This window comes from Geotrypetes seraphini, chromosome 14 (assembly GCF_902459505.1).
Source record: "Geotrypetes seraphini chromosome 14, aGeoSer1.1, whole genome shotgun sequence".
Taxonomy (NCBI): domain Eukaryota; kingdom Metazoa; phylum Chordata; class Amphibia; order Gymnophiona; family Dermophiidae; genus Geotrypetes; species Geotrypetes seraphini.
The window spans coordinates 47,090,589-47,113,620 of NC_047097.1; the positions used below are offsets into that span (position 1 = coordinate 47,090,589).

General features: G+C 43.6%; 1 protein-coding gene across 1 annotated transcript in view; it reads left to right on the plus strand.

Moving 5' to 3' along the window:
* ALDH1A2 (aldehyde dehydrogenase 1 family member A2) overlaps window positions 1–23,032 on the plus strand; it is a 219,793-nt gene that overhangs the window by 110,417 nt on the left and 86,344 nt on the right. Inside the window, exon 4 of the mRNA XM_033920183.1 lies at window positions 20,382–20,511. Within this exon, the coding sequence (XP_033776074.1) occupies window positions 20,382–20,511 (130 nt within the window). The remainder of the gene's footprint in view (window positions 1–20,381; window positions 20,512–23,032) is intronic.

Sequence of the window (23,032 nt, forward strand, 5' to 3'; positions counted from 1 at the left end):
AAGACCAATTGGCCAACAGTAGGCAGATGAGACTTTAAACTATCAATTGTTTCTACCACTGTCTTGTATACATGTATTTTCTCCCTTCCCATTTACACAATCTTACTCAAAATTAGTGCACTTGCTTTGTTAGTCCCCTTGAATGCCCAAAAATAAAGGATAATGAACAAACCACAAACCCCCAACTTAATACATTTCTTGACTCGTTTTCATTTCAGAACAGAACAAACAAAGCTGACATTTACCAGAAAACACAAGCAAATCATAAAAAGCATTCCAGTGGTAGTCTGAAGGGAAAGGACGGAGTTGGGAAAGTAGATGTGTGATCAGAAAGTGGCAGGGACTCAGTGACTGTATGACTCAGAGCAACCTATTTACTAACTTGCACTAAAGTTTTGTACCTAGGGCAAACATGGGCAAACTATGGCCCGTGAGCCATATCCAGCCCGTTTAGTTTTTTAATCTGGCCCGCCAACCCCCACCGATCGCAAGCCCTACATACCTCCCTCCAGAGCAGTGTCAGGCCAGCAGCACTCTAAACAGGCTGCTTCGCGGCCTTCTCTCATCGAGGAATTCCCCTTGCCGTATCATTGATGATGTCATCAGTAACGCGGCACAAAGAAGGCCCCGACGAGAGGCCACGAAGCAGCCTGTTTAGAGTGCTGCCAGCCCACCGCTGCCCTGGAGGAAGGTATGTAGGGCTCGCAGTCAGCGGGGTGCAGATGGGAGGGAAGGATGGAGGGTCAGCGGGAGTTCAGCTGCGCGGCGGGGACAAGTGTTCAAGGGTTCTGCTGCACAAGGGATGGGAGGGAGGGAAGGATAGAAGCTGGGCAAGGGTTCTGCTGCACATGGGGATAGGGGGATGGGAGGGATGGAGGGATAGAAAGATGCTTTTGGTCCGGCCCCTCTGTCAAATTTAGGAACCCATTGTGGCCCACGAGTCAAAAAGTTTGCCCACCCCTGACCTAGGGTGTGTTAAATGCTAAATTTACCATACATTAAGTGCAAAGCTTCATTGAATGTTTGGGTATTCCCAGCTCTTTAGGGAAGGCAGTCATGCAGTTAATGCCCAGCAGTGATTACTACCACTCGTTAAAAGCATGAGTGACAGCATAGAATGCAGTTAGCTAACTGCACCGTGTAATCTGCCAGGTTAGCAATTAACTCCCATTAACGACCTCTGTAATAACTGCCAGACAAGTTTCTGTCCGTATCCCACCCATACCATGCCCTCAATACAGGGAAAAGAAAAGCAAATCCTATATGCAGCATTTTTTCTCATAGTCAGAAGTCAAATACAAACCTCGTGGATAAACTTTATTGCAAGAAATTGTCTTTGATGTCCTGACACTTAGAAAATATATCTAATCCCATGGAACTTCAACAAACATTTACATAGGACCTACAAAAAAGCCTGTGCTCTAATCTGTACAGACTGTAGCGTCAAACAATAAAATACAATATAAAACATTACAATACTATACTTATATTCCACAAATACCAATTAAAGCTCAATTTGAACTACATAAAAGAAGAGAAGACTTTTGTTTTCTCTAAGTTTAGCAGGATTCCTTCACCTACAATGTTCCTGCCAGTGAGGGTTGCTGTTTTGCTATTACATTTTCAAAGATAAGGAAAACGGGCAACTATTATAGGGCTCCAGGGAACCTGCCTGCACCATAGTGAATAAAAACATCACTGCATTGGTGTAGTAAGTGGGGAGGGGTTGATATGCCCTTCTCCCCCTGCTCCTTCCCTTCCCTCTCCTATTGTACGCAGGTGCCCCTTTCTTTCCCTCCCCTCCTACCACTTTAATTTTCCCTGCACAAGCAGCATTACAAATTTGATGGTGTCTCCTCTCTCTGATTTTGCTTCCGGGCCCCACAGCTAGGAAGTAACGTCAGAGGTTATTGATGCGAGCATAATTCCACATAGTAAAGCTAAGTAGAAGTACGTACTTCCCCTTTTTTGCCCTGTGCACAGTGGTGGGCTGTTGCCTGATTTAAGAGTAACTTTCATTAGTTTGTGGAGTTTTTTTATGCCGATGAGAAGTAAAGGTTGGCCAGCTTATAATCAGTTCTGTGTTTAAATCTTTATTAATTTTCAAACTTTGATAGTGCAATACAACTGCATAAAACACACTAATAACACACAATTATTACATTAATCAGTTCTGATTGCTGTCAAAATTTCCAGTGTTGGGCTTTTTCTCCACAAACTTTAGTTTAATAGTTCTCTCTTTTGGACATGCCTTTTACCACTGGCTGGTAACATATTTTATACTTATTTAATTGTAACTGTTACTATATAATAGTATTAGAGACATTTAAATACCTATGTGGTATAAATGCGCATGAGTTGAGTCTCTTTCATTTGAAAGGAATCTCCTCTACCTACCTGAGAGGGCACAGGATGAAGTTAAGTGGGTTAGGCTCAGGAGTAACCTAAGGAAATAGTATTTTACAGACAGGGTGGTAGATGCATGGAACAGTCTCCCGGAAGAAGTGGTGGAGACAGATACTGTGTCTGAATTCAAGAAGGCGTGAGATAGGCAATTGGAATCTCTTTGAGAGAGGAAGAGCGAATGGGCAGACTGGGTGGACCAATTGGCTTTTATCTGCCATCATGTTTCTATATTTCTATGTTACATTCTCCTGGATGTCCAAGGATATCGATTATACCATTCCTAAAAAGTCTAAGTTAGACGTCTTAAAATGTTTCCATTATACGGCTCACAAGATGTCCAAAGTAGAAGTCCTTTTAAACGTCCCCGATGATGTCAAAATGATACCGTGGTAGTAATAGGGTGTTTCTGACGTCCTACACATCTCTATATAGCCCTACACATGGAATGATGATTCTTTGTGGGTGTAGTGAGGAGTTATGTTGAAGAGAAGAGAGATGGTTAGATAGTGAAAAAAAGAGAAAGAGAGACTGAGAGAGTGCTAGTGTGAGAGAGACTCAGAAAATAAGATTAAATATTGAACTAAGGCCAGTACTGGGCAGACTTGCAAGGTCTGTGTCTGTATATGGCCGTTTGGTGGAGGATGGGCTGGGGAGGGCTTCAATGGCTGGGAGGGTGTAGATGGGTTGGAGTAAGTCTTAACAGAGATTTCGGCAGTTGGAACCCAAGCACAGTACTGGGTAAAGCTAAGAAGAAAAAATTTAAAAATTTAAATTGAATCAGGTTGGGCAGACTGGATGGACCATTCGGGTCTTTATCTGCCGTCATCTACTATGTTACTATGTTACTATGAGACAGATAGAGCGTGAGAATGATAGCTAGAGAGACTGTGAGAGAGATAGTGAGAGACAGATGGTGAAAAAGGGTGTGATAAATCAAGAGTGACCCCCCGAGTGTGTGAGTGAGAGAGTGAGTGTATTAATGAATGATTGAGTGAAAGCGAGTTTGATGGCGGAAATGGAGGTCCCTCCCTCAATGTCTCCCTGAGGACCTGGCGCTTAATCAGGAGCATATTTCAGAGGTGAGTGTCAGCCAGTGACCTCCACTATCTAAGCCCTAGTCACAGGTAGCCTGTGCTCCTTAGGGCCTCAGGAGTCCCACAAAATACCTATGGCCTCCTAATAAGAGGGGCCCAAATGTTGTCAGCCCCCACTAGCTTCCCCCCTCAACCCTCCCTGCAAGCAGCCTGTACCTATTTGTCTAAAGCTATGTGTGGAGCATTGCACAACATGTCACAACTAACAATCATGTACGTGAAGCAAAGAAGGCCCATTACCTGACCCTGTTCTCCACCAACTTGTGTCTTGCAAGTGCTTAGGGATCCATTGGGATCTTGATTCCTTGAGGCATTGGTATAGGTAGGTGTGGAGGGAGAACCCGGGCCTCATCCAAAGTCTGAGCTCAATGTAAGTATCTCAACACAGTAACCCTACAACCTCCTCCTTGGTCCCCTATCATGTTCTAGATGTGATGCGCCTACCTCTTCAGTGCACCTGCCACCCCCAGGGGGAGGCGGGAAGGCATCTTCTTCCAACCAAAGATAGTCCTCCTCAAGCCAAGGGCCCTCTTTGATGATCCTGCTGCTTTTCTATCACAGGTATCAGTGTCATTCCCGGCACTTCACTTACAAGAAGAGCGCTATTCTCCACAGTGTCTGCTAACAGAGAAAAGCTATGCTGCAGCGGACCGAGTGATGCCTCCAACTGTTGACTGCTATCACCTTCTGCAGCAAGTGGAGCATCTTGGTGCTATGCCCCATGTCACAAATCAATCCACAGTCCCAGGGAGAGATCTGGAATTTCCTTTCCTTTTGACTGCAACAGTAAGTTTATTGGATCCTGGAAAGAATTTTAGTGCACACATCCCTCTCGCTGTGACAGAACTCTTCCCCTCGATATTCAAGGCTCGGATGACAAAGCTAACACAGAATGCTTTAGTCAGTGCGTCCTGCGTTAGGCCATTTACTAAACTTAATGACGTTTAGCAAAAGGATCCCTTTATTTTAATGTGAGGAAGGATTTTTTTTAGCTCCTACAATCAAGTCAGGGACTCTCTTAAGCAGTGTAATTAGCATTCCCTGTTATCACAACATGCATGCTGTGTTGGGGGCAACCAGTGGGCAAGTTATAGGCAGAGAATAGGCATCGACTACCCACTGCAGTTAGCACACAATACCACATACAGTCACTTATGCAATATTATGATATTATTATATGCAGGAAATTGAAATTATTGAATATTTATGTTACCTGTCTAGATAATAGTGTAATATGTGGAATATCTTTTGTTCTTTCATTTGTATGACATTGTTTTTGATTAAAAACCAATAAAGAATTTAAAAAAAAAAAATTTAGTTCAATTTATATCCCATCCTTCCAGAAAGCTCAGGCGGTTAACGAGTGAACATACATGGTTTCAAACAGAAGACAACCTATCTAGAATCTAAGGCAGGGGTGGGCAATTCCGGTCCTTGAGGACCGGGATCCAGTTGGGTTTTCAAGATTTCCCTAATGAATGTGCATGAGATTTATTTGCATGCACTGCTTTCAATGCATATTCATTGGGGAAATCCTGAAAGCCCGACTGGATTACGGCCCTCGAGTACCAGAGTTGCCCACCCCTGAACTAAGGGCATACATGGTTATATCAATCTACAATGCATGGTTACAATAATCTACATCACAGGGTGGATCAAACAGATAGGACAATCAGGCTGTGGACATGAGAGTTCACGGGAAGATTGCATATAGAGACAGATAGATTCCTTACAGCAGGGGTGTCAAAGTCCCTCCTCGAGGGCCGCAATCCAGTCGGGTTTTCAGGATTTCCCCAATGAATATGCATGAGATCTATTTGCATGCACTGCATTAATTGTATGCTAATAGATCTCATGCATATTCTTTGGGGAAATCCTGAAAACCCGACTGGATTGCGGCTCTCGAAGGACTTTGACACCCCTGCCTTATAGCATCTTATCTTATAAACGCAGAAAAGGATCACATGTTTTGTTTATCTTTCCACCTGTTCAAGGTTGTAAAAGCAAGAAATCTTTGGATCATACATTAGCATTCCAGGCTTCTTTCCACGATAAGGAATTTCAACCTTTGTTGCATTGCGCTTGCTCTTACAAACATTTCAGAACCCAATTGAAAATTTATCTTTTTTCAAAGTATCTGGCCAAATAATCTTATCTGTTTCAAATGTTATTATTATTAATCTTTTTTTTTTTTTTTTTAAATCTTTATTCAGTTTAAAACTAACAACAAATGCAACATAATATACAAACATTTTACACTTTAACAGCACTTAAATTTTATCAAAGTATATTTCATACATGTACCAACCCCTCCCCCCCTTCTATATACCCAACAATTGCACTCAACCATATTAAGGGCTCCTTTTATCAAGGCGCGCTACAGGGGTTAGCGCGCCGGACATTTCATCACGCGCTAACCCCCGCGGCAGCCTAAAATCCTAAAGCCTCGTCAATGGAGGCATTAGGTACTAGCGCGGCAGGCGGTTTAATGTGTGGTATTCTGCGCGTTAAACCGCTACCGCGCCTTTGTAAAAGGACCCCTAAAAGTATTCCCTGCCCCCTCCCCCACCCACCTAGGACTTGTATGTTCAAAGGGAAAAATAATAATTATTCCTTATAGAATTTTGTTAATGGCTCCCAAACATCCTTAAATTTCTTATAATGCCCCTGCTGTATGGCAATCATACGCTCCATTGGCATAAAGATTTCCACCAGAAATTATAATTTAACCGGTCCCAGTTTTTTCAATTCTTCAAAATAAGTTGTATGGCAACCCCTGTCATTATAAAGAGAAGTTTGTTATTATGAGAAGATATTTGGCTTTTAGCCCTCATTGACGTGCCAAATAGCACGGTATCATATGTCAATGCCACTGGATTGTTCAATAATTTATTCACTTGACCCCAAATGGATCTCCAAAATTTAAGTATCAAGGGACAATAGAACAGAAGATGATCCAGAAGATAATCCAATGTCTCTACATCGAGATGATAGTGCCAGTATCTGTTAGACTTGGAACTATCTAATTTCTGTAATCGAGCAGGGGTCCAAAAAGCTCTATGTAACAAGAAAGATCATGTTTGTCTCATAATCTTTTGTTAACCACGTTGAACATATGGTTACATGGTTTATAAGTATGATGTTATGTTATGTAGTACAGGAAAGGTCTTTAGTTTACATATAGCATGTCAGGTCCATGGTTGAGTTCTTAGGAAGAGGAGGTTTTCACTTCCAGGTCCGTGATTTGTATTGTATATTGTGTTTCTTTATTATTCGCCTTATACAAAGCAAAACATACATAATAAATATAATAACAAACATAAAATCATACCTAAAACAATCCAAAGTAAAACATAAGCACGAGGCATTTAACTGCAACTATAGACATATTGGACAGCAGTTCCTCCCCCCACCCCCACAACAAAATAATAACATCATCTTCAACCATATTTCATTTCACAGAAGAGATGGCGTTTTAACAATTTTTAAAATGTCATCAGATTCTCTTGTTGCCGTATATATTGTGGAAGCTTGTTCCGTTCCTCAGGAAAACACTCCCGTATGAGTTAATGGAAGAGGAAGGCTTTTACTGCTTTCCTGAAGTCCATCAGGCTATCCAAAGACCTGATGTGTGTGGGCAGTGAGTTCAATAATCTGCGTAGGAAGTGGGTATAGGAGTGTTTACGAGCTGTTTCCAGTAAGAGGGATCTTCGGGGGGGGGGGGGGGGAGGAGGAATGCTGAGCTACAGGGATTACAGGGGAATTCTATATATTGCATTCAAGCTGTGTGCCTAACTTAATTGATCAACAAGCTCTTAACTAGCCAACAACCAATTATTGCAGTTAATTAGCATTAATTAGAATTTGCGTTCAACTAGCTGCATGCTATTCTATAAGGCTTGGTGTCTTAACTCTCATAGCGCATGCATGAAAAGGGGAAATGGCCAGGGGCATGTCGGGGGCATTTCAAAAAGTTGTGAATGCAATTATGGAATTTGCCCAAAGCGCGCCTAAGTTAGGAGCCAGCATGGACTTCTGCTTTTAGAAGGCACAAATATTTGGCACCCAAAAGGTAGGTGCCAGATCGACACTGAATGCTCTCCAATAAAAGGCACCCCCCCTTTATAGAACAGCACTTGGCATTGAATTTTCAGGGAGGTTTATTGAAGTCCCATTCAGTCAAGATTGATCTGCTTTTTATATTATTGCTTTGCAGGTTGGCAGACGTTTGTCTCTCGTTGTCAGTGTTATTTATTGAATTCCTTCCTTAGTGCACGCTCGCTTACTGCCTTCTGAAAGAGGAAGTGTTAAGTGCATCCTTGCTAACTGCAAACAGTCTTAATGCATGGTAAAGAATGTTTCAGTAGGGTGTCTGCAGAGGATGACCCCACCAACAATTTCTGCAGAGGATGTGCTGGACACAGTGGTGTAGTAAGGGGGTGTGTGGTCTGCCTCGTGCACGATCTTCCTAAGGGTGCAGTGGCACTCCTCCTCCTCTCTGCCCCCCCCCCCCCACTCACTTGCACGCCACCCACCCGCTTCCTCCCCTCCTTGCTGTACGCCCCCTTGCCGTCCCCCATACCTTTTTGGCGCTCTCTCTGACATCACTTCCGGGACCCACACCTAGGAAGTGACATCAAGGGCGAGCCGACTCTGACGTGGGCAACATGCTGCTCATGCCGGAGAAGTTTAAAAGGTATGGGAAAATGGAACGGGGCACACGCGTGGCAGGGGGGTGGGGAAGAGAGCGGGGAGGGGTGCCACCGCCCTGGCCGCCGCTCACCCTTACTACACCACTGGCTGGGCATGTCCCCAAATTACCACTCAGGCCTTGATGCTCTAAGCTTACTGTACCTTTAACGATCAACGCTAAATCAGATCTAACCAGTTTAGTGTCAAAGTATTTTAATTACTGATGCACAAATTGGCTAAACACAGTCTTTTCTGTGCTTTGAGTAGCTTCCGATAATCGTTTCAAAATGAGCTCATCAATATTAAAATGAGCACTCCTGACAATGTCCAGACATTGCCTGATGATGCACAAAATGAAGTGCTGGCCTTTAATGCTCCAAATTTAACGGCAGGTGTTGATATGTGTGTGCTAGCACGTTTCATACATGTGTGTCAAAGGCATGTCTCATGCGCGTTTGTTAAAAGTTCAAAAACAAAAAATACAGGGTAAGGGCACTATGTCCCACCAAAGCAATCTAGTTTTCAAAACATGAGTTACTCGATCCGCTTCTTATATTGAAAACTATTTAATCCCATATTTACAATCTCATATGCTTCGCTCTCTTCAGCAGAATCTTCTTACAATTCCATACGCATCTATCAGAGACCGTATTTTTTCAGTTAATGGTCAACAACTCTGGAATGCTCTTCCAAATCATATTTGAATGGAATCCAATCTTGAACGATTTAAAAGTCTTTTAAAACATTTTTGTTTATGGATGCATTCAACTGACAGACTAATAATCTCAAACAGTGCAGGCCTTGTGAGGATTAATCATAAGAACATAAGAATAGCCTTACTGGGTCAGACCAATATAGAAACATAAAAACATAGAAGATGACGGCAGAAAAGGGCTACAGCCCATCAAGTCTGCCCATTCTGCTTACCCACCCCCTGTCTATGCCCTAATGACCCAATTTCCTTATCTTGACCCTCATAGGGATCCCACATGGGTATCCCATTTATTCTTAAAGTCTGGCACGCTGTCTGCCTCGATCACCTGCACCGAAAGCTTGTTCCAATGATCAATCACTCTCTCTGTGAAGAAATACTTTCTGGTGTCGCCATGAAATTTTCCGCCCCTGAGTTTGAGCGGGTGCCCTCTTGTGGCCGAGTGTCCCTTGAGAAAGAAAATATCATCTTCCACTTCGACACGTCCCGTGAGGTACTTAAATGTTTCGATCATATCTCCCCTCTCCCTACGTTCCTCGAGAATGTAGAGCTGCAATTTGTTCAGTCTCTCTTCGTACGAGAGACCCTTGAGCCCCAAGATCATCCTGGTGGCCGTCCGCTGAACCGATTCAATTCTGCGCACATCTTTACATAGAAACATAGAAACATAGAAAGTGACGGCAGATAAGGGCCAAGGCCCATCAAGTCTGCCCACACCAATGACCCTCCCCTACCTCCCTTTGCGAAGAGATCCCACCTTTCGATCCCATTTAGCTTTAAAATCAGGCACACTGCTGGCCTCAATCACCTGCATCGGAAGACCATTCCATCGATCCACTACCCTCTCGGTGAAGAAGTACTTCCTGGTGTCACCATGCAATGACCCTCCCCTGATTTTCCATGGATGCCCTCGTGTTGACGTGGGTTCCTTGAAGAAGAAGATATCCTCCCCCACCTCGATACGGCGCGTGAGGTACTTGAATGTCTCGATCATGTCCCCCCTCTCCCTGCGTTCCTCTAGGGAGTAGAGCTGCAATTTATTCAGCCGTTCCTCATACGGGAGATCCCTGAGCCCCGTGACCATCCGTGTGGCCATTCGCTGGACCGATTCAAGTCTCAGCACATCTTTGCGGTAATGTGGTCTCCAGAATTGTACACAGTATTCCAGATGGGGTCTCACCATGGACCTATATAATGGCATTATGACTTCGGGCTTACGGCTAACGAAACTCCTTCGTATGCAACCCATGATTTGTCTGGCTTTAGATGAAGCTTTCTCCACCTGAGTTGCAGTCTTCATTACCTCACTGATGATTACCCCTAAGTCTCGTTCCGCTACAGTTCTCTCTAGGATCTCACCATTAAGAGTGTAAGTCTTACATGGATTTTTGTTGCCAAGGTGCATGACCTTGCATTTTTTGGCATTGAAGTTTAGTTGCCAGGTCCTGGACCAATTCTCCAGTAGGAGGAGGTCGTGTGCCATACTATCGGTCTTGGATTTGTTGTCAGGTCCTGTTGTGTTCTTGTCCACTATATTGCATAATTTGGCGTCATCGGCGAATAACGTTAATTTACCCTGAAGCCCCTCAGCCAAGTCCCTTATGAAGATGTTGAACAAGATTGGGCCCAAGACCGAGCCCTGTGGCACTCCACTTATCACCTCTGTCGTTTCGGAGGGGGAGCCATTCACCACCACCCTCTGAAGTCTACCTCCTAGCCAGTCCCCCACCCATGTAGTCAAGGTATCTCCCAAACCTATGGAGCTCATCTTGCTCAACAACCTGCGGTGTGGTACACTATCGAATGCTTTGCTGAAATCTAAGTACACGACGTCCAGGGACTCCCCAATATCCAGCTTCCTCGTCACCCAGTCAAAGAAGCTGATCAGGTTGGATTGACAGGACCTCCCCTTTGTAAACCCATGTTGACGGGGATCTCGCAGATTCCCCTCGTTAAGGACCGTATCCAATTGGTGTTTGATTAGAGTTTCCATTAGTTTGCTTACTATTGATGTGAGACTCACTGGTCTGTAGTTCGTAGCTTCCGTCCTGCTTCCTTTTTTGTGGAGTGGAATCACATTAGCCGTTTTCCAGTCTAGCGGGACTTTTCCTTTGCTAAGGGAGAGATTGAAGAGTGTTGATAGTGGTTTCGCTAAGGTGTGTCTTAACTCCCTGAGTACTCTGGGGTGTATGTTGTCTGGCCCCATAGCTTTGTGAACCTTGAGTTTGGATAGTTCACTGTAGACACTACTGGGCGTAAACTCAAAGCTGCAAAACGGGTCTATCGAGCTATCCCCTGTTGGTAGCTGAGGGCCAGATCCCTGCGCCTCACGGGTGAAAACTGAGCAAAAGTATTCATTTAACAGTTTAGCCTTCTCGGAGTCCGATTCTACATAGTTCCCGTCCGGTTTCCTAAGGCGTACTATCCCTCCTGTGTTCCTGTTTCTATCACTAATATACCTAAAAAATGCTTTATCGCCCTTTTTGATATTCTTTGCTAGATTCTCCTCCGCCTGCAATTTGGCCTCTCTGACTGCTGTTTTGACGGTTCTTGACTTGGCCAGGTAGTCTTCCCTGGAGCCCTGCTTCCCAGAATGTTTGAAGGAGATGAATGCTCTTTTCTTCTCTTTTATGAGGTTGGAGACCTCCGTAGAGAACCACTGCGGTTTGTTTTTTCTTCGTCGTTTACTTACAGATTTAATAAATCGGTTTGTTGCTTCGTGTATGGTAGCTTTCAATGTTGACCACAATTCCTCTACATTATCAGTCTCTGCTTGGTTTTGCAGCGACTGATGGATGAATTCCCCCATGTTCTCGAAGTTGGTGTCCTTGAAGCTGAGGACCTTAGTTAATGTGTTGGATTTGGTGAAGCCTTTTCTGAGGTTAAACCATACCATGTTGTGGTCACTGGATGACAGCGTGTCTCCCACAGAGACATCTGTGACACTTCCTCCGTTGGTAAGTATTAGGTCTAGAATCGCCTGATCCCTAGTTGGCTCCAAAACCATTTGCTTGAGTCTTGCTCCCTTTATAGAGTTTAATAGCCTTCTGCTGCTGCCGGTTGCAGAGGAAAGTGTGTTCCAATTCACGTCAGGCATATTGAAGTCACCCATCAATACTGTGTCCCCACGCAAGGTGATATTCTCTATGTCCTCGATTAATTCCATATCAAGGTCTTCCTGTTGCCTTGGAGGTCTGTATACTATGCCAAGGTACAGACATTTGTCCTTTCCCCTGGCCAAATTTACCCAAAGGGATTCCCCTGTGTACCTAACATCTGTGATTCTGGTAACTTTGATGTCATCTTTGGCATATAGTGCTACCCCTCCTCCCATTTTGCCCTCCCTGTCTCGGCGGAACAAATTGTAACCCGGTATGACCATGTCCCACCTGTGGGAGTCCGTAAGCCAGGTTTCGGATATCGCCACCACATCTAGGTCGGCGCCCCTCATTTCCGTCTCCAATTCCAGAATCTTGTTGCCCAAACTGTGGGCATTGACGTACATAGTACATTACTGTAATGTGGCCTCCAGAATTGCACACAGTACTCCAGATGAGGTCTCACCATGGCCCTGTGCAACGGCATTATGACTTCAGGCTTTCAGCTGACGAAACTTCTATTGATACAACCCAATATCTGCCTTGCCTTAGATGAAGCCTTCTCCACTTGATTAGCAGTTTTCATGTCTGCACTGATGATTACTCCTAAATCTCGTTCTGCTGAAGTCCTAGTTAAAGTTTCTCCGTTCAAGAAGTACGTCCTGCATGGATTTCCGCTTCCGAGGTGCATGACCTTACATTTCTTAGCATTGAAGCCTAGCTTCCAGGTTGAGGACCAACTTTCCAATGTAAGCAGGTCCTGCGCCATATAATTCTGTAAACTGCATTCACTTACTATATTACATAGTTTGGCGTCATCGGCGAATAGTGTTATTTTACCTTGAAGCCCCTGAGTCAGATCCCCTATGAATATGTTGAAAAGGAGTGGACCCAGGACCGAGCCCTGCGGCACTCCACTGGTCACCTCCGATGTTTTAGAGAGGGTACCATTAACCACCACCCTCTGAAGTCTGCCACTCAGCCAATCATTGACCTATGCAGTTAGTGTCTCTCCTAACCCCATCGATTCCATCTTGCTTAGCAGCCTGCGGTGTGGGACACTGTCAAAAGCTTTACTGAAGTCCAGGTACACGACGTCCAAAGACTCTCCCAAGTCCAACTGTCTTGTTACCCAGTCAATGGTCCATCATGCCCAGTAGCTCGTTCTCATGGTGGCCAATCCAGGTCACTAGTACCTGGGAAAACCCCAAAGATAGCAATATTCCATTATCTCAAGAGTAAGCAAGATTCTGGAAACCCAAAATCGTAGCAACATTCAATGCAGAATCCCCAAAGAGTAGCAAGATTCCAGGACCCCAAAGAGTAGCAACATTTCATGCTACCGATCCAAGGCAAGAAGAGGCTTTCCCCATGTCTTAATAACAGACTATGGACTTTTCCTCCAGGAAATTGTCCAAAACTTTCTTAAAACCAGCTTTGCTATCCACTCTTACCACAACCTCTGAAACCTGGAACCACATGATCCATTTTAAATCTTTTCCTTTACTGTCGATTAGGTAGTTCTATTTTCTGATTTTATCTCATTTAAATTTATTTTTTAAAATATTTTTACTGTATGTAAACCACATAGACGTTTTGCCAATGCGGTATGTCAAATACTGAATAAACTTGGAAACTTGGTATTTTCACATTTGTATGGCTTGCATGTAGGTAGTTCTTTGCCCCCTCCTTTCCCTCTATTTACTGATCTCCAATGGGATCTATCTCCAGTGGGATCAATGGACGTTTTTCGCATGCGCCTGCGACGTGCTACAATAAAGCATGCCTATGATTCACGCTCATGCGTGCCTAAAATGTAGCATCACCCTGTGCATGTGTCAGTTGCTTTCTCCAACGACCGACTGGATAGGATTTCTGCGGACCTTCATGAATCTCATTTGCATGTGAGGTTCTTTGAGCATCGCTTGCTGTTTTGAAATTGGAAAATTTGCCGGCACTGCAATGACCTACAAGATTTTAATGTGGGCCTCAGAGCATCAGGGCTTCAGTGTTTGCATTTACCACATATTCATTTTTGTTCATTTATAACCCACAGTTCTAAGCGGGATACAAATTATTAATACATGCATAATACAACAGCGTACAAGACAAAACATACAGAAAATCATCCAAAAATTACATACTGTTAAATGGCTAATAAAATCATTAATAACATGCAATAATGCACTAAATAAAACACTAACAATATACCTAATACTTAGGTGCAATAAACAATAAGGGGTAATAATCAAAAAATAAAAAGTCTAAAAAGTGTCCTAAGTGGCTACTTGGACGATCAAAAAGGCTGATCGTCCAAGTACCCATAACCAAAGCTGGTTTTTAGACGTATCTATAACCAACTTAGGCCTTTCCCCTGCCTCTAAACGCACAGAGAGAAAAGAGGTGTGTTTAGAGGAGGGGAAAGGGCGGGCAGTGGGCGGGAGGTGGGCCGACCTACACCTAGCCGTACAACAGGTATAACCAATACAGTTTAGTCGGCACTTAGACCTTTTTCACTTAGACGAAATAAAACCAGGTCTAAGTGCCGAAAAAAGGGGCCGCTGAGCTGATGGCCGTTGGCGCCATCAGTTCAGCGGCCAGGCAACCTAACCATCGCGGCAGGAGAGATGCCTCATCTCCCCTACCGTGATGCCATCACTCTTCTACCCGAACTGCCGCGACCCGCGGCAGTTCGGGTAGAGGAGTGATGGTATCGCGGTAGGGGAGATGAGGCATCTCTCCTGCCGCGATGCATCACTCCCCCCCCCACACACACAACATCGGGGCAAGAGGGAGCTCAAGCCCTCTTGCCCCAGCCAACCGCAGCACCCCTGACACGATCGGGGCAAGAGGGAGCTCAAGCCTCTTGCACCCCCCCGACTCCCCGACACGATCGGGGCAAGAGGAAGCCCAAGCCTTCTTGCCCCGCCGACTCCCCAACTCCCCGACAATATCGGGCCAGGAGGGAGCCCAAGCACTCCTGGCCCTGGCGACCCCCCCCCCCCCCCGCTAGTTGTTTGGGCCAGGAAGGAGTCCAAACCTTCCTGGCCACGGCGACCCCCTAACCCCACCCCGCACTACATTACGGGCAGGAGGGATCCCAGGCCCTTCTGCCCTTGACGCAAACCCCCCTCCCCCCAACGACTACCCCCCCCCAAGAACCTCCGACCGCCCCCCTAGCCAACCTATTCTGATTGGCCAAGGCGCCTTAGGCCCCACCAGTAGGCGGGGCTTTGGGACGGATGGGCCAATCTGGCCTCATTCCGTCGTTGGCTGCCTGCCGGACAGGCGGGTTTGGCTCCCGTCTGTCCAGCCAACTAAACAAAGGTACGGGGAAGGGGGGTGGGGATGTCGTGGGGGTCGGCCAGGGGGGTCGCGGGTCGGCTGGGGGGGCGGTCGGAGGTTCTTGGGGGGAGGGGGGTTTGCGTCGAGGGCAGGAGAGCCTGGGATTCCTCCTAACCGTAATGTAGTGCGGGGTGGGGTTAGGGGGTCGCTGTGGCCAGGAGGGTTTGGGCTCCCTCCTGGCCCGATGTTGTCGGGGGGGGGCAGGATCGGCTGGGCCAGGAGGGTTTGGGCTCCCTCCTGGCCCAATATTGTCGGGGAGTTGGGGAATCAGGGGGGCAAGAGGGCTTGAGCTCCCTCTTGCCCCGATGTTGTCGGGAGGGGGGGGGGGGTCGCAGTTTGACATGGCAGGAGGGCTTGGCCACCCTCCTGCCTGGATCGTTGTGGGGGGGGGGGGGGATTCTGTAACCAGTGTTGTTTTTGACAGACACCGGTTACAGAATCCAGCTTTTAGGCAAAGGAATGGCTCCTCCTTCGCATAAAAGCCCTTCTGTTGGACGTTTTTGGCTTAGGCGTGTTTTTGTTTCATTATGGCTAAAAAGTGTAGACGTGCTGTGGGGGTACTTGTAGACGTAGTGGAGATTGGGCGTTTAGGCAGAGGAAGGCCATGGACGTTTGTTTTGGTTATGGACACTTTCCCTGCTTCTGGGTTGAACGTTTAGGGACTTAGGCCAAAAGGGGACTTAGAGGCTTTTTTTGATTTTGCCCCTCCACAGTTTTTAGCTGCTTACGAAAATATAACAAATTTACAGAAGCATGTAACTCTAAAGGAAGTTCATTCCACCTCCTCGCCCCCCTCAATCTGAAATATTGGGCTCGTTTTACGAAGGCGCGTTAGGGCCTTAACGCGTGCTAGAATGCTGCGCGCGCTAGCCTCTACCGCCTCCTCTTGAGCAGGCGGTAGTTTTTTGGCTAGCGCATGCTATAGTGCACGCTAATCCAGTGCGTGCACTAAAAATGCTAGCGCACCTTTGGAAAAGGAGCCCATTGACTCTCTATAGATAATCTAACATGTCTAAAAGAAGGAATATCCTTATTTTCCTTTTTGTATGATTTCCTTGTTCTTGGATCATATTTGTGGACTGAATAGTTTATTTTTTTTATTTCCTGTAAAATTTATTCTTTGAACCTGGATTAGTCATTGTGACTCAGGGTGTTAATTTTCCAATTGTCTTGCAACTTGTTTGTTATATTTAAAAATCTGAATAAAGATAAAGTTAAAAAAAATTAAAAAAGAAGGAATATCCAACAGTTTCTGAGAAGATCGTAAACTAAGCAATGGCTTATACAAATGCAAGCTTGTTAGAAATATGGCAAAAATGTAATAAAGTGATGCTGTATCCAGTCATATGTTGTACTAATGGGTATAAGATATTGTCTGGATTGTAATAGTTTAAATAACTTTTTTTTGTATACTTTCAAAAAAGACGCCTCAGCCCCACCACTCCACCGCCTATAGTATTTTACACAGCGGGAAGCATATTGTGGCGCTTCATCATTGGCTATCGATTTTTTGAATGTTGTTTTCTCCTTATAATTTTTAGTTTGTCATTTTAACTTTAATAAATATTTTTAAGAATTAAATATTTCAAGAATATTTCAAGAACACCTTGTTTCTTAGTGTCAAAATATACATTTTAAAAGTAGATAGTACTTATCTCAGCCAAAACCAGGGGAGTCAGACCCGACATGTTTCACACAACCGAGTGTTTTATCAAGGGTCTCCCAAGGCTGCCGCTGTCATCCGACTCCTATGATCTTTTTTTCTCACAAGTTAATAGGAGTCGGATGACAGCGGCAGCCTTGGGAGACCCTTGATAAAACACTCGGTTGTGTGAAACATGTCGGGTCTGACTTCCCTGGTTTTGGCTGAGATAAGTACTATCTACTTTTAAAATGTATATTTTGACACTAAGAAACAAGGTGTTCTTGAAATATTCTTGAAATATTTAATTCTTAAAAATATTTATTAAAGTTAAAATGACAAACTAAAAATTATAAGGAGAAAACAACATTCAAAAAATCGACAGCCAATGATGAAGCGCCACAATATGCTTCCCGCTGTGTAAAATACTATAGGCGGTGGAGTGGTGGGGCTGAGGCGTCTTTTTTGAAAGTATACAAAAAAAAGTTATTTAAACTATTACAATCCAGACAATATCTTATACCCATTATACAAATGCAATGCAGTTGCCATCACTATTCAAAATTTTAAAAATTAAACACCGAATCTTGAAGCTAATGTGCGACTCGATTGGTAACCAATACAACTTTTGCAAAATCGGTGTAATATGAGCACTTTTAGAAACATTGGTTATTGTTGTTAAGCATGGCAAGTACAAAAAGTTACTGCATGTTATAAAAGGGCCTCTGTTTGTTCAGTGAAATGGTATCACTTTTGTTTCTGAACCTTTAGTTCAGTGGTTCTCAAACCTTGTCCTGTAGGCACCCCAGCCAGTCAGGTTTTCATAAGGCTACCAGAGAAACCCGGACATGTCCTCTTTTAAGAGGACTCTCTGGGTGTCCGGCTGGATTTTCCAAAACCAGGTAGTTTGTCCCTGTTTTGGAAAGCCCCAACCTCCGGCCACGTCTGGAGGGCCTCTGGGTATGTGTGGATGATGTCACGCGTCCTCGCATACTTGGAGGCCCTCCAGACAGGGCCCAGAGGCTGAAGAAGAAAGAGGAGGCTTTGTGGGGCTGGAGGCAGAATGGGGCAAGGCTGGGTGCAGAACAGGGCGGGGCTATGTGCCCGGGTTTCTACATCGGAAAATCTAGTAACCCAAGGTTTTCAGAATATCCACAATGAATATTCATGAATGGAATTTTAATGCTAGTAAAATTCTCTTATTGAGGATCCATTGCAGATATCCTGAAAACCTGAATGGCAAGGATGCCTCCAGGGCCAGGTCTGGGAATCATTGCTTTACTTCCCATGCATTAAAGTGGACTAAGAAAAGGTATACTGTTTAATTTATTTTTTAACATAATTTGGCATTCTACTTACCGTAGATGGGGGTCTTTGGGATTTGTTCAGCTCCAGTATTTTCTTACATCTAAGGGTCAGCTGATACCTTTGACTTCCCTGGGAGGTCTGGGGGAGGTGGGGGATGAAGAGAACTTTTTGCTTATGGACAATTAAGTCACTATGTAAAGTCATTATCTGCTGCTTCCTTATCAATGGATGTAGCTCAAATTTTGGATGATCTTTTTCCTTCTGATACTGAGGAATCACTGTCTATTGCGTATTTTCACCAGCTGTTGGTGCAATGTCTTCCAGCTAAATTGATTGCATCCATTTTAGTTCGCTGGGGCATAGATTTGGCTATGGATATTCGAGAGGAGGACTTCTTTCGACTCTTGCCGCTTATTCCCTCCTGGGTTGGTTCTGCGGAATTACGGGAGTGCCAATATCGTGTCTTATGTTGTGCTTATGTTTCCCAACATGGTCTCTTTTTGATGGGAGGTATTTCCTCGGATCTTTGTCGTTGGTGTCATCAAGCCTCAAATGCTTTCATACATACTTTTTGGACCTGTCCCCAGCTTGTTTAATATTGGCGGGCTCTTTTTCGGTATCACATGGATATCCTTCAACAACCACTTCAGCTACATCCCTTAGGTGTTCTTCTGGGGCAGGTTTCTCTGTTGGGGGTCTGGGGTAAGGGTCCTCGTCTATGGGTTCTCAAATCATGTATTATAGGGAAAAAGTGCATCTTACAACATTGGACGCAGGAGACATCTCCTTCCTTCTGGCATTAGCACAATCGTCTTCATGAGTTATTGTTATAGGAATTCCGGGATCTTCGTTTGACTTTTTGAAAATCAAAACTTTTTTTTCTGTATGGGGCCCCTATATACAATCATTGCCTCATCGTTTCCGCAGCTCTCTCCTCAATCGCTTGGGGGATGTGGCCTTTCCTCCTACTGGGGGCTTTTGATATGGTGGTTCTGACTGGTGCATACACACGCACTTTCATGCTTTTCTCTTTCTTTTTCACTGCATGACTGGGGGAAGGGAGGGTTTGGGTAGGTGGGCGAGGGTTTGGGAGGGCCAGGAATTAATGGTCTAAGAAGGGGTTTCACTGGGGTTCAAAATAATCCAGGGTCCTGGTGTGTTATAATGTTCCTTTAGATTATTCCTCTGTTGGGCTTGTCGAAGAGTTATTTATTCTTTTTGTATAGTCATCTCTTGAGGTTGTGGGAGATAGGGGGTGGGTGGAGGTGACAACAGCAGTTAATATTATTAATTCCAAGCAGGCAAATAGAATAAATGTTTAACCAACTTTATTTCAAAAGCACTTTCCTACCAAACTTTCAGCAAATCAATTAAAACCTATCTCTTTGATAAATTTCTCTGACTCCATTTCTGCCTTGATGTATCTTTAAAATATTTCCAGATAAATTTGATTAATCTTAACATGCTAATGTAATTTAGAAAGTTGTTTTTTTTTGTAATATCGCTGTCTATATAGTCTCTTCCTCTGTAAACTGCTCTGAACTGTTTGTGGTATTGTGATATGTAAAAATAAAATTATTATTATTATTTCAAATCTAAAAGAATTTCAAGGGTTTTGAGACAATGGAGGACTATTACATTACATTAGGGATTTCTACTCCGCCATTACCTTGCGGTTCAAGGCAGATTACAAAAGAGTTAGAGAGGGTGGGTTACAAAAAGATATCTGGTCCTTTTCTGGGAAAATAAAGAGCAGAGCGGTGTGAAAGATGTTTCAGATTAACTGGGATCAATAAAAAAGGGGGTTGGGGGTTGGTGACAAACCAAAGTAAGGTAAAATGCTGAGAAAAGAATAACAAAGAAAGACTTTTTTTCTTGCATTGTGGAGTTCAATTACTTAAGAATAAGAGAAACTCAGAATGATGTTCACCTGTAGGAATTTTTGCAGAATAGATGGTTTGATATTTATTAATTTCAGTGCTTCTATTCTTGAGAAGGTTTCTTGCTGCTTGCATCTGAAAAATGTCTTCCGGACAATGGTCCTCGTTGACTGGGAGTTTTCCCCATTCTCTTTTCCCTTGCAGACCCTTGAATCATTGAACAGTGGGAAGCCCTTTCTGCAAGCTTTCTACGTGGATCTTCAAGGAGTTATAAAGACGCTGCGCTATTATGCAGGCTGGGCAGACAAGATACATGGCATCACAATACCTGCAGGTCAGTGGAGTTTTATGAATGGTGAAACTCCTCATCAGCATCCTTTGGCTTTTCTCAGGGTTCCAAAACACTGCTGAATTTTGGCATTATCTGCATTTCCTGTATGTGGTAAGACTTGCTGTAGGTTATCCCAGTGTTTGGTAATCTCTCTCTACATGGTTTCCCCTTTCCTTTTTATCACTGTGTACCTGTCTAGCCAGTACAGGAGCAATGTTCCATATAAAAATTGGGTAACTGTGCAGCAAAATTTAAACTACTTTAGCACATAAGGAGGCCCATTACTCAGCTGCAAAATTGCTTTAATCACAGTGACACCCCAATCTGCTGACGTTCCATTGCAAAATCGAAGAACTTCCATCCCCATGTACTGAAGGCAATCAGCTTTTTGCATTGATACTTCATAGTTTTCAAGTTCAAGTTTCAAGGTTTTCTTAAAATTTGATACTGTCGTTTATCCAACTTCTAAGCGAGATGCAAATAAAATATAGGGGGGGGGGGTAGAACAAAATCTAAAAAGTAAAAACGCCAATAACAATGCAATTAAAAAGGAGCATTAAACAACTAAGGCAAATGGCGTGACTATTATTAAAGAAGAAACAAAAAACAATGTGGAGAAATGATGTTCTTGAGATGGACTTTATTAATATTAAAATAATATTAAAACTTGGCAAACCACATAAAAAACCTCTAGGACGCAGTCCGTTGAAAAGCTATGGACCCTGGACCCAACCCGCTCCGTGTTTCGACAGAATGTCTTCCTCAGGGGTCCTATGAATAATATTATAATGAGTTTCATGCCATAGTATCCTGTGTGCATAAAGACATCACTAGATAGTACGTGACAATTATTAAACAAATAAGACAGAAGGAAGATGTGGAGGAAATACAATTCGTGTAGGATAGAAAACAGTTAAGGAGGCCCAAACACGTGGTTGTATGTGTTGGTACTTGATTGTTTTTTTAGTCTGTACTGCTGAATTTGCTCGGCAGTTAAGAGACATTTTGTACGCATTAGCAAAGCATACATTGATTGTCAGTGTGAAAAAGGGTAAGGTACAATGGAAAATTATACAATTTTTAAAAGATAATTTTTCTAATCAAGTCATCATTGCCATTGTTCAACTCATTACTGTAGTCCTGCATGTCTTTGACTTATCAAGCTGTCTCCATCAACTTTTTGTTGAAAGCTTTGGGTCAAAGAGCAACTGCTTATCTTTATTCCTAAGTACGATTCGGCAGTAAAATTATTCAAGCAAATACAATAGAGACTCGGTAAGAACTAATGAGGAAGTACCACAGCAGAACATGTCAGTTCAGTGCTCCAGTGATCATATCTGAAGTGTTATTGCAGTTACAAATATTCATGGTCAGCTTAACCATTAGGTTAACTAGGAGGTTACCTGAGGTGGCAGCTTCTGGGAAGTGGCAAGGCACTGGAAAATGGAACAGCAAGTGAGTTGATTAAATTTTCAGATGACACTGCTCATGAAAAGAATCTAGGTGTCATTGTTGAGGATACATTGAAACCCTTAGGTTAATATGTGGCGGCGGCAGCTACGAATACAAAGAGAATGTTCAGAATTATCAGAAAAGGAATGGAAAACAAAGATGAAAATGTTATAATGCCTTTGTATTGCTTTATGGTACAGCCACACCTCGAATACTGCATGCAATTCTGGTCGATGTATCTCAAGAAAGAAATAGCAGAATTAGAAAAGGTAGAGAGAAGAGCGACAAAAATGATGAAAGGGATGGGACAACTTCCCTATGAGGAAAGGTTAAAGCGGCTAGGGCTCTTCAGCTTGGAGAAGAGACGGCTCAGGGGAGATATGATAGAGGTCTATAAAATACTGAGTGGAGTGGAAAGGGTAGATGTTAATAGCTTGTTCACTCTTTCCAAAAATACTAGGACTAGGGGACATATGGTGAAGCTACTAAGTAGTAGATTTAAAACAAACCAAGTTTGTTTTTCCCACCAAAGTTTGTCCTGCTTATACTGTGAATGTTAAATTGTAACCTGTTCTAGACTCCTTTGGGAGGACGGGCTAAATAAATGAATAAAGAAAGAAAGAAAAAAGAAAATATTTCATTACTCAATATGTAATTAAACGCTGGAATTCAATGCCGGAGAATGTGGTGAAATCAATTAGCATAGCAGGGTTTAAAAAGGTTTGGATAATTTCCTAAAAGTGAAGGCCATAGGCCATCATTGAGATGGCTCGGGGAAATCCACTGCTTATTCCTAGGATAAGCAGCATAAAACCTGCTTTATTCCTTTGATCTTACCAGGTACCTGTGAACTGAGTTGGCCACTGTTGGAAACAGGATACTGGGCTTCATGGATCTTCGGACTGTCCCGGTATGGCAAGTCTTAAGTTCTTATGAAGCCATGTAACGGACACAGGAGAAAATGGAAAGAACAGCAAAGGTGACCTCTGTGTTCAACAGGATTTATTTATTCATTTACATAAAGACTCAACACTTTGTTTCACTAGCTTCTTTTAGAAGACGTCTATGCGAG